The sequence below is a fragment of the Ictidomys tridecemlineatus genome, chromosome 2 (assembly GCF_052094955.1).
Source record: "Ictidomys tridecemlineatus isolate mIctTri1 chromosome 2, mIctTri1.hap1, whole genome shotgun sequence".
Lineage (NCBI taxonomy): Eukaryota > Metazoa > Chordata > Mammalia > Rodentia > Sciuridae > Ictidomys > Ictidomys tridecemlineatus.
Window position 1 is genome coordinate 2,030,702 of NC_135478.1, and position 16,895 is coordinate 2,047,596.

General features: G+C 67.9%; 2 protein-coding genes across 8 annotated transcripts in view; one reads left to right on the forward strand and one right to left on the reverse strand.

The window, feature by feature from the left end:
* The first annotated feature begins 1,784 nt into the window (after window positions 1-1,784).
* Nfic (nuclear factor I C) overlaps window positions 1,785-16,895 on the forward strand; it is a 51,449-nt gene continuing 36,338 nt past the window's right edge. For 2 of the 7 annotated variants that reach the window (XM_078028276.1, XM_078028300.1), the window contains exons 1-2: window positions 8,522-8,653; window positions 15,742-16,273. In XM_078028276.1, the coding sequence (XP_077884402.1) occupies window positions 8,624-8,653; window positions 15,742-16,273 (562 nt within the window). In that variant the 5' untranslated portion in view covers window positions 8,522-8,623. Of the gene's footprint in view, window positions 1,913-2,582; window positions 2,737-3,634; window positions 3,662-8,521; window positions 8,654-15,534; window positions 15,595-15,741; window positions 16,274-16,895 lie in introns of those variants that run through there. The other 5 variants (XM_040291123.2, XM_040291125.2, XM_078028304.1 and 2 more) reach the window with 4 other exon arrangements.
* The window catches only part of Smim44 (small integral membrane protein 44), a 49,453-nt gene continuing 46,066 nt past the window's right edge, over window positions 13,509-16,895 (reverse strand). Inside the window, exon 5 of the mRNA XM_078028477.1 lies at window positions 13,509-13,523. The gene's annotated coding sequence lies outside the window, so the exon portion shown is untranslated. The remainder of the gene's footprint in view (window positions 13,524-16,895) is intronic.

The window sequence follows — 16,895 nt, forward strand, 5'->3', positions numbered from 1 at the left end:
ACTCCTCCCACTGCCGGGCTGTCCCTGGGCTTGCCGGGGGCCCAACAGACCGTACACGGCACCCTGTACTGTCCCGTCGGGTGGCGAGGGAAAGATGCTTGGAACAGACGCGGTTCTTGTCAAATGTTTTCGATCCGTGGTAGGTTGGGCCCGCAGAGATGGGGGTCAGCTGCAGGGGCACAAGCGCAGCTGGCTGTGTCCCTCACCATGTGAGACAGAGCTGGTGACCAACCAGCTTGGACACTCACGTCCAAGGGTTGAAGGGGCAGCCTGGTTTCCTCCTCTGTCTCATGGAAGGTGGGTCCTGAGACAGGCAGGGAGACACAGGGGGTCAGTGGGAGGCAATGCCCCACGTTTTCTGGATCTCTGGTGAGGCTGGGCCTCTCTCGTGGGCGCGCTGACCATCTGGCCAGGCGCAGTGACCACGCCTGTCATCCGGGCGGCTGGGGAGGCGGAGGCAGGAGGATGATGGAGAGGTGCTAAGCAGCTCAGCGAGGCCCTGTCTCTAAGTACAAAACAGGGCTGGGCGGGGCGCGGCCGGCCGTCAGGCCCCAGGTTCCATCCCCAGTGCAAACAACAAAAAAGGAAGAGGGAGAAACCAGGGCCTGATTTTGGGGGTGGAGGTGCAGATTCTGAGCCTATTCAGGTCCCAGAGACGCCCCACCTGGTGCCCTCCGGCCACCACTTCCTGCTAGCTGACCTCGGGCGACAGCCTGACCTCTCTGAGAGCCGGTCTCTGTGTCCCTGAGATGGGCACAGGGCGCTGAGCTGCCCAGGGGCTGAGGGCGCGAACTCACAGCAAGCACCCAGACGCTTGTCAGGCCCAAGGGTGACCTCATGGAGAAGGCGAGGGGACAGTCAGTGGAGGCCTGGGACCGCGGCTCTGTGTCCCCGCGACTGCCCCATGGACCCGGAGCCCTGCCCCTGACGATTCGTCTTCCCTCCCCTTGGTCCGCTCTCCTCTTCCAGGTACCAAGTTTCACAGGCCAGACAGGGGGGCAGCGGAGGCCCACTGGGGACAGCAGCGGGAGGGGTCTCCAGTGAGCAGCCCTGCCCCCGCCAGCCAGAAACCAGGAGAAAGGTCAGGGCGAGGGTCCTCAGGTTCCTGGCGTTGGGGTGGCCCCCGGGATGCGAGTTCACCTCTCAAGCCTCAGACATGCTTCCTGGAAAGGGGCAGGATGTCCAGGCACCACGAGGACACCTCAGCGTCTCAAGAGCCGTCGTGGCCAGGGCTTCCTGGTGGATGGCTACTGACCACGTGGCCGATACTTATTGAGCAACTACTGGGTATGCAGAGCTGCTGTCTGTCGGCGCAGTGGCCGGGCAGTCCCCAGCCCCCGAGCTGCCCTGCAGCCCCCGCTGCACCTAGGATCAACTTCCAGGAGTCCCCGGCTGTCGCCAGGCCATCCGGGCCTGGTTCTCCTCCCGCCCCCCACCCTAGAGTCCCGCCAGGAGAGCAGGGAACTGCTTCCACAAAGGGTCCCCCGAAACCGGAGCCCCAGGGGGGAACGGCTGGGGTCGTGGGTGGGCAGGGAAAGCCAGACCCGAGGGCGACCACGGCAGCCGCCTGTCCAACTCTCGGCGGGAGCTGGACCCCACGCACCTCGCTCACTGCGCCAGACGCAGAGCTGGGGGAGGGGGCGGCGCCTGCTCTGCGGCTGCCCGAGGAGGGGGGGCTGCGGGAGAGCGCTGGGGGGGCGCTGCGGCAGCGCTTCCCGGCCCGCGGCGGCCCGCGCGGCAGGGGCGGGGTGCTGACCCGCCTCGGCCCGGCCCCGCCCCCGCTGCGGAGGCTTCGCCATTAATCCTGACCCGGGAGGGGGCGCCCGCACCCCCACACCCACAGGGCCACGGCGCTCGCCCCCCGCCCCCGCCTGGAGCCCCTGCGGGACCCCCAGGGGACCCCCGCCTCCAGGTCTGTCGCCCTTGGTGTCCAAGTCTGTCTTGTCCCCGTCTGTCCCCGCCGTGCCTGTGTGTAACTGTGTATCCGGGACACCTGCGCTCCAGGGCCCGGGCAGCTGGGGGAGGGGTCTGGGGTCGGTGCGGGGGTCAAGTCTAGGTCTGAGTGTCTCTGTGACTGTCAGTCTGTGAGTCCCTAGGTGACAACCCGCAGCCTGAGGGCGTGCGTCTGTGTTCGCGGAATCCTGTAGGAGGTGCGTGTCCGCGACATCCCGCGGGCTGTGAGCCCGGTCCCGGTGTCTGGGTGACACCCTGGGCTGTGTATGTAACACGCTTCAGGCACCGAGTGCGCGGTGTGTGTCCGTGTCGGAGTCGCGGAGGCCAGCCGCGTGTGTCCCCGTCCCCCGCGAGTGTGTGTGTGTGTGTGTGTGTGTGTGTGTGTGTGAGCGAGCGCGCGCGCGCCGCGCGAAGGTGGATCCTCTCTCCGCAGCGAACCGGGCCGGGGCCCCACGACCCGCCGCGGCGGCCGCTCGCTGGGCCTCCCTCGGCGCTGGCCGGGCCGGGCCCGGGATGCAGCCGCAGCACCAGCCGCCACAGCCGGAGCCGGCGCGGGGAGCAGCCTGAGCGCGGGCGGCGCGCGGGACCGGGGGGAGGGCGGGCCGAGGGGAGGGTCCTGCGGGCGGGGGGGGGCGGGCGCGGCGCACCCCCTCCCTCGCGCGCTCGCGCCCTCCCCCGCGCGCCCTCCCTCGCCGCCTCCTCCCGCCGCCTCCGGCCCCCCCTCGCCGGGGACCGAGCGCGCTCGCTCCGGCGCCGGCCTCGCCTCCTCGCAGCAGCGCCATGGTACGTCGCCGCCCCCACTTTCGTTTTCGCCCGGGGACTTTTTGGGGTGGTGCGTGGGCTCCGGGCGAAAGTTGCAAGGTCTGGGGGGGCAGGAGGCAGGGGCCTCCCGGAGGAGCGGCTCGATGCGGGGACCCCCTCTCCGCTTGCCCGTCGCCGCCAGACCCCCACCCGCCGATTCCCCCGCAGGGGGCGGAGCTGGCGCGCGGGGAGCAGCGGGGGACCCCAAGTGGGGGGCCCTTCGCGGGCGCCGCGGAGTTGGCGGGGAGGGCGGGGCTCCGGGGAGAAGCCCCCCCCCCGCCGGCCCCCCGCCCCCTCCCGGGCCAGACCCGAGGCGGAGGGCGCGGCCCTGGTGCACGACCCTCCAGTGCGTAACCCGGGGGTAGCCGGAGCAGAGGAGGGGGGGCGGGTCCCGGCCGTGCGGGCCGGGGGTCGCGGCGGCCTCAGCGGGGTGCCCCGGCCCGGGCGAGCGCGGCGCGCCAGCTAGCGGAAAATGGCCGCTGCGGAGAGGGGCGGAGAGCGCGCCGCGGCCGCTGCCGGGCGCCTTGAACTTGGAGCCGGGCGGGCGGCCGTGCTCGGCGCCGCGCTGGGCCAGCCGCTGGGCCTGCCCTTGCGCCGCCCGGACCCCGCCTCCTGCTGACCCGGGTCCCGCTGCGACGCGCGTGGGGTCCCAGCCCCGGGGGATCCCTAGGTCCCTGGCAAGCGCACCCCAGGCCGGGAGCGGCAGAGACTGCACTTGGGGATCCCGGTGTCCTGTCCGCGGGCTCCGTAGCGTTGCATCTCGAGGGGTGCCTGGGGGGCTCCTGGGCTTCTGAACCCGCCAGCCCGAGAATCCGTGGGAGCGTCCGCGGTCTGTGCGGCTGAGTGGTCCGGTACCTGTCCGTGGGTCCGCGGGTCGCGACGCGTCCTCTGTTTTATGCATCCATGTGTGCGTATCCACGTGTGTTTTGTGTTGCCTGTGTGTGTCAGAGCTTTGTGTGGCTATGGGACAGCCTGTGCGTCTGGGTAACTAGGCGGCTGTGCTGGGCGTCCCAGCGGGATGGTCTCGTGAAACTGTGTGTGTCCCTGGGGCCATGTGTCCCCGGGTGACCGTGCGTGGTGTGTCCGTGTGTGTGTGTGTGTGTGGCGGTTGTGGGATGGGAATATTGTTGGTGAGTGGGAAACTGTCGTGTGGCTGCGTCCCAGGAGGCTGTAGGGTGTCGCTGTGTGCGTGTGACTCGGGCGCTGAGTGTCCCTGGGGATGGCCCCCCTTCCCCAGTTCCTTTTTTCCTGGAGCCGGGGCTGCTGGGGGCGGGGCAGGCCCTTCCTCTGCCTTTGCAGAGTGCTGTCCCTCATCTCACCCCTTTATGACCCCTTAACCTCCCCCAGCCTCAGGGTCCCCCATCCGCTGGGCCCAAGGTGGTCCTGGCTTGAGGTTCCGGCGCGAGGTGGCGCCGGGACGCGATCACCCAGGGGCTGCGCGTGCGCGGGGACCTGCCCCGAGGGGGCGGGGCGGCGGGGTTTCCTCCCTCCCTCTGCGGCTGTGGAGGTCCCTGGGGGAGGGCGGTTGCCGAGGTGTGGGGCTAGGACAGGCCCCGGGGGTGAGAGCCCTGAGACCCCTGTGCTGGGGAGACCCGAGTGGCGCGGGGCCGCCCCCAGGCCTGCCTGCACGCTGGCCCCGGGTGGACCAGAAGCAGAGCGGTCGCCGAGTTCTTCCCCGCCCGGGGGAATCCGCGCTGCCCCCACCCCGCACCGGCGCGTTTTTATATAATTTTCTAAATATAAAAGCCTCAAGGCCAGGCCAGAGTCTCAGCTTTTTTTCTTTGAAACCCCATCCCATATGAGGATGGGTTTGGGAAGGGGAGAAAACTAGCCCTGCCATGGCACACTGAGACACACACACACACACACACACACCCCAGGGTCCCAGGACAATTCCCTGCACTCAGGGTCGCCCCCCAGGGACTCCCGCAGAGCCAGACACACCCAGGCTGCACCCCTCTCGTGCCGTGTGTGTGTGTGTGTGTGTGTGTGTGTGTGTGTGTGTGTGTCACATTCAGAGCCCAGGTATCCCCCCCCGTGTGCACACACAGAGCTGCACACACGCAGGTACACACAGACTCCCGCTCACACCTGGAGATGGATGCACACAGGCGCAGCACCCACACTTGTCCCCACCCTCCACCCCTCCCCTGCCCCTGGGTGTCCCTGCAAGGCCCAGGGGGAGGAGGTGGCTGTCATCCTGGGGGGGGCAGAGGTGTGTGCTGGTGAGGGTGTGACCTGCCACTGCCTGTGTGACACCACGGGGGTCCACGGTGGGGTGTGTGTGCTCACAGGAGTGTGTGGTCCTGTGGACTGTGACTGTGGTGTGTGTCCGTGGCTGCTGGTGTGGTTGGGGGCAGTTCTGTCCCCCTGTGGTTGAGAAGAGCTGTGCTGTGGGGCGCTGTGAGGCCATGGTGTGCCTGTGTCCTGCGGGGACCTGGGGGGGGCCTGTGGGGCTCTGCTCTGGGTGGGGTCTGAGGCCAGGTCTGGAGACCTTGCTCCCAGTGGGGGGTCTGTTCCTCCTTGAGTCTGTGTCTCCGCCTGACTGTGTCAGGTTGGGTCTCCTGCCTCTCTCTGAGCCTGTGACGTGTGTGTGTCTGTGGTGTGCCTGTGTGTGTCGGCCCAGTGTCACGTCCCACCTGGACCTCTCATTCCTCCTCTGAAAGACGCAACTCCCATGGACCCTTGCGAGGGGGGGAGGGGGTCAGCAGGTGCATACCTGGCAGGGTGGGCCCCGTGGAACCGCTGTGAGGGTCCCCAGGTCTCTGGCTGCCCTGAGTGGCCCTCAGTGTGTGTTTCTTTATTACACGAGCCCCTGGAGTCGTCTGAAGAGGATGCCAAGAATCCAAAGTCAAGCTGGAGGTCTTTGTGTTAATGTCCCCAGGTTCAGACCCACCTGCCACACCTCTGGGTGTGAGCAGTTGCCAGAGAGCAGGCTCAGGTCTCAGGAAGACCCCTGTGAGGCTTGGGTGCTGGAGGGGAGCCCTAACCTAGAGCCAGGCCAGGTTCCGCCAGCTCGGCGTGGAGCCCAAGCCCACGCGTGTGCATTCCTATAAATGGCACACGCATGTTCACTTCAAGGACACACCTGCATCCTCAGTGAAGGGTGTGTGCACGTTCGTGTAGGGGCCCTGGCATCTGCAGAAGGGACACACTCGTGTTGTCATAAAGGACCCTGTGCATTTGGTGGGCGTGTGTAGAGAAGAAAAAAAGATTCTCACTGAGCTTTGTGAGCTTCTTGCTGAGCCTGTAGCCGGCATGTCTCTGCCCAAGAGTGCACTTGACAACGTCTGGGGTCGGTTCTGGTGGTCCATCTGGGGAAGGGATGCTCCTGGCCGGGGCAGTGGCCAGGGATACTGCTCCATGCCCTGTGGCACCCAGAATGGCCCCCCACCAATGCCCGCAGTGCTGGGGACGTGAGGCTTTGGGCTGCTTCTTGGCCGGGCCCTGAGTGGCCCACAGAGGAGCCCTGCTCCCCACCGCTGCGTCCTGCCGCGGCCTCAGTGCCTCGGCAGAATCTCCAGAGACGGGCGTGGAGGCCGAGCCTGAAGCTGGCTACGAGCACTACTGTTGGGGGTGACCTTCTCTGTGGGACAGTTACGGGAGAGTGCAGGGGTGGGGAGGGGGAGACGGCATTTTCATTTTTCAACAGATGAGCTTTACATTCTGGTATCTCCTGTGCCCACTCCGGTCCCTCCACCGAGGTCCAGATCAGCGAGTTGCTTTCTTAGGAAACCACCACAGGCTGGGCACTGGCTGGTTTATCCCTAGCCCAGAGGGGCAGGAACGGTCATCACCCCATTACACAGAGGGGGCAACTGAGGCAGGGAACAGTTAAGCCGCTGGCCAGAGGAGACACTCACCAGGCACTCGAGTGAGCGAGTGGGCGAGTGAGCGAGTGGGCGAGTGAGGAGGTGGGCAGCTGTGGAGGGCAGCTGTGGAGCGTCTCCCACCTGCAGCTGCCCCCAGCCTCCGGGCAGGAGTATTAACACGTCTGCAGCAGTCCAGTCTGAGGTGTGTCCTGAGATGAGGAAGCTGAGGCTTCCCGAGGGCCATCTGTGTACCCCAAACTTTACCTTCAAAAGGAGCCCTCCTGCAGGAGGGGGGCCAGGCTGCAGGGCAGCTGGGGGACTTCAGCTTCTGGGTGCCTTGGAGGGTTTACCTTGTATGTGCTCGCGGCACGTCTTAATAAAATAGGCCTTAGGTTGGCATTTGGATCCCCAGACACCCGTCCCCATCGTCCTGGGGTTTTAAGTGCCACCCCCCTCCCCAGCTGCACAGTGAATTTTAAAAGAAAAGCATCTATGGAGTGCAGGATGGTTTGGGTAGTAGTCACCCCATGCAGTGGGGAGTCTCGGGGGGCCAGGGAAGAGGGGCTGTGGGGTCCTGCTACCTCCTGGCTCACAACCCTGAGCAGGTGCTGGTGTTCCCCGGGTTCCCCTGCCACAGGGAAGTGTTGCAGGCACCTGGCCCTGAGCTTGGGCAGCTGCCCCAGGCTGGGGAGAAGGGCCCGTCCAGCTCAGAATGCTGAGCCAAATGGGCAGGCTTTCCAGGGGGGTCTGAGTGGGCTTCTGAGAAGGTCCGGGCTGTCATGCTGTTTGTTCTTGTGCACAGACCCCTCTGCCAGGAGGACACCTGAGGTGGGGATGAGGGATGCAGCAGCCTCTAGACGGGCTGGGAGAGTGTGAGCCTGGGGAGGGCCCAGCTGGCCTTACACACCCTGGGGGCCTCCACTCTGGGGACTTGGCCTGTGCCTCTCTTGCAGAGTGAGAGCTGCAGCGCTCTAAGAATGTGGATTCTGGGGCCAGGTGGCCTGGTTCCAAGTCCACATTCCCTGTGCCTCGTTTTCCCAGGCTGCAAAATGGGCTGTCCTTTTGGGCTGGACCTGGGGAATGGGGCCTTGAGGGTTCATCTGGCAAGCCAGCCTCCTGCTTGGCCACCGTCATCCTGGGTCTGGGGAGAAATATGGGCGAGGCCAATTGCCCCCACCCCTTTGGCACTGGCTGAGCCCGAACAGATTTCTGGAGGCCCCTCCATTAGTGGAAGCTCTTCTGTCCAAAGGAGGGGGCGTCGTTTCCAAGCCTCTCCAGCGCCGGAACTGCAGTCCCTGTCTGGATCTGGGGGCCGGAGGGAGAGAGGGTGTCCTGGGACGCCCCCCCTGCCGTGCGCCCTGCGGTGCGTCCTGTCAGTCGTACATCTTTAAGGCGAAAGACGTGCGCTCCCGCCGGCCTCTGCGCACGTCACTTCTTCATTCTTTCCCTCCCCCCTTGGCTCGTTCCTGCAACTTCCCGGCCAGCTCGGGGCGGGGGGGAGTGGGGGGGCGCTTGGACCTTCACCTCTGACACTCGGGGTCCACCACCAGCCCGGCCCCGACCTTCCCAGTTGACCCCGGTGGGCAGCCCCAGGGGACCCGCTGCGGTCGGGTCCGTGGGTCCCGGGCAGCGGTCCCAGACCCGGGGTGGGGACGGGTAATTCTAGCAACGCTGGGGGCTCGCGGGACGTGGGGGGGTCTTTCCTCGCTCGCGCTCTTTTTTCCCTCGTTTCTTTGAAAGTTGGATGTTGAGAAGTGGGAGGTTCGCGGTGGGAGGAGAGAGAAATTGGGGGGAGGGAGAGGACAGGCTGCCAGAGGGAGGGACAGAGACAGGGAGACAGGGGGGGCAGGAAAGGAAGAGACGCGGACAGAGACGGGGAACCGAGGGAGGCGGCGCTGGAGAGAGGGAGCGAGCGAGGGAGGGAGGAGCGGCGGCCGCGGGAGGCGGCGAGCCGAGCGCGCCGCGCGGGGGGGGGGGGGGGGGGGGGGGCTGGAAAAATGACTCAGTAAGTTCCGCGCGCCCGCTCCGGCCGCCCTGCGCCTCCCGCCGCGCCCGGGATGTATTCGTCCCCGCTCTGCCTGACCCAGGTACGCGCCCCCCAGCCCGCGCCCCCGGCCCCGCGCCCCCGCGGCCCGGCCCGGGAGTTTGGAAGCTGGCGGCGGCGGGTCGAAAAAGGCGCGCGTCCCTCCCGCCACCCGGGCCGGTGCCCCCTCCTCGGGGCCCAGGTCCGGTGGAGGATCGGAGGATCCATTAGGCCGAGACCCCCACCCTGGACCCCAACTCGAGACCCCGGCCTCGCCCACCGCCCCCCGGGACCCCTCGCGCTCCTGGCGCGGGTTTGGGGCTGCAGCCGCGTCCTCCCTGCACTCCACTCGGGGCGCGATGCCCCCGGCGCTCGGGAAGGTCGGGAGGGGGAGCCCCCGGCGCGGCGGAGGCTGGGCTGTGCGCGAGGCGCCTGCCGCCTCCAGGAAGGAACCCAGGGGTCCCGGCTGGACGCTGGGCCTCCCCAGCTGTGCTGAGAAGAGCATCCCTCTGCGTGGTCCCCACCTCCCCCGGCCCAAGTGGTGACCCGCCACCGCAGCCCTCGGGCGCCTTTCCCCCCATTATTGGCCCACGTGTGCGTGGAGGGGGAGGGGGCGCTCGAAGTTGGAGCGCGGGGGCGGGGAGGGTGCTCTGACGTCCGGCTGCCCCGCCGCCCCACCCCCAGCACCCTCCCGGTATTTTCGCCGCATCGATTCTGAATTATTGAGCTGCCAGAGCGGAGCGGCCAGAGCAGCGGGGAGGCCGGAGGCCGGGCGCGGGGTCTGGCCTGGCACTGCGGAGCTGCGCGCCCTCGCCAGCCCGGCACCTGCCCCTGCCCCCTCCCGCAGCAGCTTGTCACCCCTGGCCGCACTCCCAGACTGCCCCGGGCTGAGCCTTCTGCAGTGACCCAGGGGGTGTGTGGGGAGGGGGTGGCTGCCCTGTCCCAGGCCACTCCCCAGGGGACTCCTGGCCCCCACTGCCTCCCCAGGCCCCCAGGACCACGTGGTTTCCAGCTGGGCACCCCCCTCCAATTTTGCTGTGCGATTTTAGGCCAGTGGGGTGCCAGCCTCAGTTTCCCCAGGTGTCAGGAGACTGAGGCAGGTGCAGCAGAGAGCCAGCGCAGGCTGCAGGGGTCCCTGGAGGGAGCCTGGCTGCTCTCAGGTCCCTGCCCAGGTCCCCCAGGCATGAGCCTGGAGTCCCCATTCAGGGTGGTTCTCACTGGCCCTCCAGCTGCCACTCAGGTGTCCCCGCAGTGAAGGGGGGAGCTGGGCCGGGGGTGTCAGGCCTCCTGTGATCCCTGGTGACCTTGGTGAGCCCCTGCCCCTTTTCCTTTCTGAGCAGCTTTGGGGAGGAGGGCTGCCAGGGCAGGTGTCCCCTTGAAGCCCCCCGAGGAGGGCCTGCTGTGTGGCCTTGGGCAGGCTTTGAAGCCTCTGCTCCTAGTAGTGGCAGTGGTGCCCGTCCTCACCCTCTGCCTCCCCTCCCTGGCTCCCTGCTGGGCTGGCTGCAGGGCCACCTGGGAGGCTGGTCCAGGGCCTGCTGCTGTGGAATTCCCCGACAGGCTGGTCCAGGGACAGGCCTGCGTCCACGCTGCCTTGGGGGAGGGGACAGCCTAGCCTTGCCCCAAAGAACTTGCTGTGTGGACGGTGCCTCAGTTTCCCCAGGAGCAGGGTGGGGTCAGCCAGGGGGCAGCTGAGGGGCTCGAAAGATCCAGGTCTGAGTGAAGGCCCCGAGACGGGGCAGAGATGGGGACACAGGCGAGAGAGAGCCCGGGCCGGGGGTCTCCACTTCAGGGGCTCCCCGAGACCCCCCCCTGGTCACCCTGTCCTGCACAGGAGCCTGGGACCCCCCTGGGTCCTCTGTGGTCCAGGTGCAGCCCTGCAGCGGGCTCCCTGCGGGTGGCGCAAACTGAGCCCCTCTGGCCCCACGGGGGACCCCGCTTCCTCTCCTGTCCCTCACAGTGGTCCCTCCCTGCCTCTGTCCCTCCTCCCTGTCCCCCTCTTCCCCCCTGTCCTCTCTGGGTCTCCCACATGGCTAATTTCACAACCTGAGACCAACCTAAAATAGCTCCCTTTTAGCTGATCCGGCCCGGATCCTTCTGGGGAGCCCAGGCCTGGGGGGGGGCAGTGCCTGGTGCCAGCCCGCACTGTGCCACCGGCCGGCCTGGGGGGGGGGGAGTGGGGCTGCAGCGGCCGCCCTGGAGGATTCTGGGAGCCTGTCCCGGTCGGTCGGCGGTGACTCAAGTGCCTTTTCACTTTTACTCTTAAGAGGAACTGCGGAGCCGTTATTTCCATAAATCCTGCTGGCGGGGAGGTGGCCTCCCGCCCGTCCGCCCGCCCGCCGCCACCGCCACGTTAGTTATTCCGGGTTTGGGGCCAAATCCCTGTTGGCTGCCCGGCCCAGCAAGAGGATTCCCTGGCCCCGCTGGGCCTGGGCCACCTCGGCCGCCGTCCCTCCCTCACTCATTCACCCTCCCTCACCCGTTTGGCCCCCACCTTTTGACGGCCATGTCTCAGCGTGGACACTGAGGCTGGGGGAGAGCGCCCGGCCTGTTGGGTTGCCAAGCCTTCCTTACAGGCCCCTGCTGAGTGCCAGGGGAGATGGGGAGGCAGGAGGCCTGCGTCCAGCCCGGGGTGGGCTCTGGAGGGGCATCAGGGGTCATGCAGGACCAGGGAGCCCCAGCACCTCGCAGCTGGGAGAGGGGCCAAGACTCAGAGAGGGTCAGGGCCCGCCTAGGGTGGCACAGCACGGCGGTGGGGCCAGGATCTGGGGCTGCTGCCCATCTGGCTGTTTGGCCTGGGCAGGTGGGGCTCACAGAGGCCAGCTCCCCCTGACCCCCCTCCTCCTGTGTCCCCCTGTCTCTGCGCCTCCCCGCCTCCCCTCCCCTCTCTGCGGCGGGCGAGGTGCCTCTTGGAGCCAGGGCCGGCTCCCTGTAAATCACCGAGCTGGATTCTGGCGAGTCAGCGTTCTCCCTGCTCGCTCCCTCTTCCTGCCAGAGCCGCCTCCCTCCCTGTCGCGCACTAAATGGATGGGAAACACCGCTGTGTCCGCCGGCTGGAGGCCGCAGGCCCCGCGGGCTGCCCCCCACCCGGGCGCCCCGACCCGGCGCCTCCCCCAGCCGCACGCCCGCCGCAGCCTGCGCAGCCCTGGTGCAGGACGCAGCCCTGGTGGGGGCGCGGGGCAGACCCGGCGTGTCCTTCAGATGCGTGTGAAGGTCTTGCTCAGGATGCTGGGAATCCACTTGTCCTTGTCCCCAGTTTTGCAACTCTGGGGATGTGACCTCGGGCCCCACCTGCCCCGGACTGTGTCACCCGCTGCCTCCACCGCAGGGCAGCCTGCAGGGACACTGGAGGTGTCTGGTGCAGGGTCTGGCACACAGTCGGTGTTCAATAAATGCCTCTCGCATGAATGACAGATTCTGCCCGCTGGGGGCGGGTCTGGCCTTCTGGGGCCTGGGCACCCACTTCGAGTGGGACATGAGTCTCTCCCAGGTCTTCCCAGGGCAGTGCTGGCATACAGCAGGTGCCACACGAGAGCTGCAGCCCTGTCCTCCCCCCTCAGCACTGTCCGCCGCTCTGCTGTGCCGTGTGTGCACTCTGTCACTCTGCCCGCGCTACCCCAGCTTTGGGCCCTGGGAGAGGGTCAGGGTGGCCTAGGAGGCCCAGCACGGTTGTGGGGCCTCTGGCCTCTCTGTCAGACCCCCAGATGGACACAGCCGTGCACTGGGCATGCAGAGGAGAGACAGGCAGACGATGGCGTGGGGTTCAGAGAGGACGGGGGCAGCCCGGGTGGCCGGAGCCGCGGCCGAGGGGCCGTGCGGTGTGCTCAGGGGCTCAGGGGTGAGGCTGGCGGTCCAGCCGGGCAGCCTGTGGCTGTGGGATGCTGGGCGGAGACTTCAGCTCTGACACCCAGCCTCCTCTGGACAGTAGAGGCAAGCTTGTCCCCAGAGCTGACACCGCAGAGACTCCGCCTCCCTGAGCCTCGGCCCAGCCTCAGACTTCTCCAGGGACACTGAGGGGTGTGTCGGGGGAGATCCAGGGCCACTTTGGCAGGGGTCTCCACTCTCTGGACTCACTCAGATTCTCCCCGGTTGCTCCCGGGACCCTACACCACCCCCGCCCCATCCCCCCCACCTCCCTCCTCCCCCTACTGTGCCTCTGGGCTCAGTTGTGCCCCAGGGACTTTGCACAGCTTCCTCCACCTCAAAACCCCTCCCCCACTGCCATCCCTCAGGTCCCCATTCAAGTGTCCTCTTCTGCAAGAGGCCTCCAGGCTCCTCAGCTCACCCTCCCCCGATGCCCTCCTCCAGATGCCCTCAGAGCGCTCTGCTCGGCCGGACACTGTCACCCACCTGCTCAGCATCCACCCTGCCCCACGTCCGGATCCCAGTGAGCGGGGTCACAGCCGTGCCCAGCACCATAACCGCAGCCCCATGCCTCCCTCCCTCGCGGGGCCCAGCTGCGCTGAGCCGGGGGAAGGGCTTGTCCAAGGCTGCAGATACGCAGACTGCCACTCGCCAGTGGCCTGCCCTTGAGCTGGCCGTCCACCTGGAGAAGAGGACATTGGAACTCGGGCTTTGACGGATGCGTAGGAGTGCGGGATACGGGCTCAGCAGGCGTGGAGACAGGACACGAAGCCTCACGTCCTAGTTTGCTGCCAGGGAATATGGGGGCGCTCAGCAAGGCCTGGACCCCAGTGTCCCCCTCCCAGCATCTGTTCTCTGGCCAGCAAGTTCCAGCCAAATTGGGGTTTCTGGGAACAGTCCACCGCTGTCCCTCCGCTGCCTGGCATCTCTGTTTCCAGAGCAGGCGGGCGCCCACGCCCCGCCACGTCCCTGGCCTCTAGTTGTACAGAAGGAGAGACAGGCCCCTGTGGGTGGCCGTTTGCTCCTGGGTCACACGGACAGGAGATGGAGCCAGCACCACCCCGCCTCCCTCCCTGCCGGTGGGCGCCTTAGCCTGGGGACCCGGGGTTGGGGAGGGGGTGACAGGCTGGGCTGAGTCCCCGCCCGTGGGGTCCCGCGTGAGTGGAGGAGGCCTGGGGACGGCGGCCAGGGCTGGTGGAGCGCAGAGCCCCTCTGCTGCTGGCCCTGCTGTCTCCCTGCCCGGTGGCCTGTGGGCATCGGCGGTGCTGGGGACCAGACCCCTGGCGTGGTAGGTCGTGTGGGGCCGGGAGAGTGCCTGGCCCTGCTGCTCACCTGGTCTGACTCCCACAGAGGCCGAGGGAGGACCGGGCGGCGGTCCCTGACCCAGTTACAGCGTGTTTGTCTTCCTGACTCCATGGCCAGCTGGGGTCACCTGTGACGTGGGCCCCACCCCTGCCCTCCTCCCTGGCACCTCTCCCAGGAAGGTGGGGGGCTTCGACAGGGAGGGCAGCGCTGGACCTCAGGGAGGGGCTCAGGGGGAGAGGCTCCAGAGGGAAGGTCCAGGGGCGGAACACGGACCCCTACCCCAGCCACCGGCCAGCGCGGCCCAGCAGGGCTCCCGTGAGCACCGGGCTGGGGCAGAAGCCACTGCCTCAGGGATGCTGCTGCCCGGGCCTCCTGCCCTCCTGGGCCTTCCTGGCCAGTGACCGGGCCCCAGTCTCCCGCCTCTTCTCTGGCTAGGTGGCCTGGGCTCTGGTCCAGCTGTGTGCCCCTGACAAAGAGCTCCCCGTCTCTGGTCTCCGATGTCTCCCGCATCCAGACACGGGAAACCCTGGGGGGCGGATGGGGACAGGGTGGGTGGCCTCAGCTGGTCAGGTTGGGGGAGGAGAGGCAGTGGGAAAGGGCCTTGAGGTCCAGCCCCGGCCACAGCTGTCACGGTGACTCACACTTTAGGGGACATTGGAGGGGAGCTGAGCTGGTACCGGCTGGACCCATCCTGCCCCGCCCTGGCCTCGGCTATTTTGGGAGACTCGGTGATAGGCAAGATCCCATGTCCCCTCCCTCTAGCACCCGTGGCCAGAGGCAGTCCCAGGGGAGATGGAGCAGGCCGCAGGTGGACAGGGCCCAGCCAGCCCAGCTGGCCAAAAGCCTGGGGCCCAGAGGCTGTGACCGCTCCTGTCTCCAGCCCTCGGGCCTCGGTCCCATCGGCTCTGGGCAGGAGAGCCGGCCTTCCCCCCCCCCTGAGGTCAGGCCGCGGGAACGCCACGGCAATGCGCCCTCCGAGCAGCAAGATCACAGTGGCCAGCATGGAGGGGGTGCTCAGTGGCCCAGGGGGACGGTGGGATCGGTGCCCCAGAGAGGCGCCAGGAGGCAGTTCCCAGCTCCCCTCGGGTCCCCCTGCAAGGCCAGGGCCCAGCGGGGGCACTCCCTGCGCTCAGTGTTTCTCTCTGAACAATGGGGAGTGGGCCCCTTCCACCAGCAGGGGTCAGTCCTGGAGGGCCACTGGGGCTGGGGCTATTTGCCCGGAAGGTCACAGGGCTGCAGGTGCCAGGCCCCGGTGGCGGGGCCCTGCTCAGCCACCCGTCCAGATGGGGGGACAGGGCAACAGAGCACAAACACAGCTTCGGTGCAGGTCCCGGTGCCTCCTGGCCTCTGTTCCCCGTGGGCACGTGGGTGTGTGGGGCGGGCTGGGGGACGGTCAAGGCCTGCCCGGGGTCTCCCCTTCTGTGTGTGACCTCTGTGGTCCTGGGCTGACCTGGCCCCTGGCGTGGGGCTGTACAGGAACCTGCACCCTTCCACGGCCCCTTGGCCCGTGCCTCTGCCAGGCTCTCAGTCCTCAGTGCTCTTGTTGATGTCACAACTGGCAGAGGCGGTCCCCACGGGGCCTGCCCAGCAGGGGTCTGGGAGGCCAGGCGGAGCCTGGTTCCCTGCACCATTGAGCACCCGCTTTGCTTGGTCCTGCTCTGGGCAGTCTGGGGCAGGGGCTTGCAGACCAGAGCCCAGGACAAAGGCCCGGTGTCCACTTTTGTCAATGAAGTCCCACTGGACCACAGCCAGGCCCCTCGCCTAGATCTCACGTGTGGCTAATTTTGCGCAAAAATGCAGAGCGATGGCCGCAGAGTCGGGGGCCTGGGCTGCGTTCCGGTGAGGCCTTTACCATCGGGGCTGCAGCCCGGGTTGAGCCGAGGGAGGTCCGTCCGGGGAGGCCTGGCTCCGGCCTCGGCCCCCTCGGGCCGTGGGTTCCGTGGCCCTGAGCAGGCGCGGCCCGCTGACCGGTGGCCTCTCCCGCAGGATGAGTTCCACCCGTTCATCGAGGCGCTGCTGCCCCACGTGCGCGCCTTCGCCTACACCTGGTTCAACCTGCAGGCGCGGAAGCGCAAGTACTTCAAGAAGCACGAGAAGCGCATGTCCAAGGACGAGGAGCGCGCGGTGAAGGACGAGCTGCTGGGCGAGAAGGCCGAGGTGAAGCAGAAGTGGGCGTCGCGGCTGCTGGCCAAGCTGCGCAAGGACATCCGGCCCGAGTGCCGCGAGGACTTCGTGCTGGCCATCACCGGCAAGAAGGCGCCGGGCTGCGTGCTCTCCAACCCCGACCAGAAGGGCAAGATGCGGCGCATCGACTGCCTGCGCCAGGCCGACAAGGTGTGGCGGCTGGACCTGGTCATGGTGATCCTGTTCAAGGGCATCCCGCTGGAGAGCACGGACGGCGAGCGCCTGGTGAAGGCGGCGCAGTGCGGCCACCCGGTGCTCTGCGTGCAGCCGCACCACATCGGCGTGGCCGTCAAGGAGCTGGACCTCTACCTGGCCTACTTCGTGCGCGAGCGAGGTGAGCCTGCGGCTCGGGGGTGGGCGGGGTGGGGGGCGCCGGGGTCCAGGGGCGGGGTCCAGGGGCGGCGCCCGGATGGGGGGCGCCGAGGTCCAAGGGCGAGGTCCAGGGCGGCGCCGGGGGTCCAGGGGCGGGGCTTAGGGGGGGCTGGAGTGGGGGGGGCGCTGGGGTCAGGGCAACAGTGGCAGGGGTCCCAGCAGGAGGCGGCCTGCAGAGAGCATGGCCAGTGCCCTGGAGACCTGGGGGAGAGGTGGAGCAGGAGAGTCCGAGGGGTTGGCCGGGCGCTGCGGAGGGGGCTGCGGATCTCAGCCTGAGGTAGGCAGCGGTGGTGGCCGCAAGGTCTCTGATGACTGTGTCCTGGAGGGTCAGGGGCAGGTGTGCAGGAGGAGAGGCCACCTGGGGCCTCCGGAGAAGGCGGGGCATCCTGGGCCTGTCTTGGCCCCTGTTGTCCACTCAGGTGGCCCACAGCAGCCCTGGGGTCACCATCCCCGATGGGAGTGGGCAGCTGGGTGCCATGGCGCTGGCTGTGTGGCACTGTGTGGCCGGTGCCTCCCGGCTCCACCAGCGGAGTCTGCGAGACAGGGAGACGGTGGCCGCTTCCGGAGGAAGAGGTGTGGCTGAG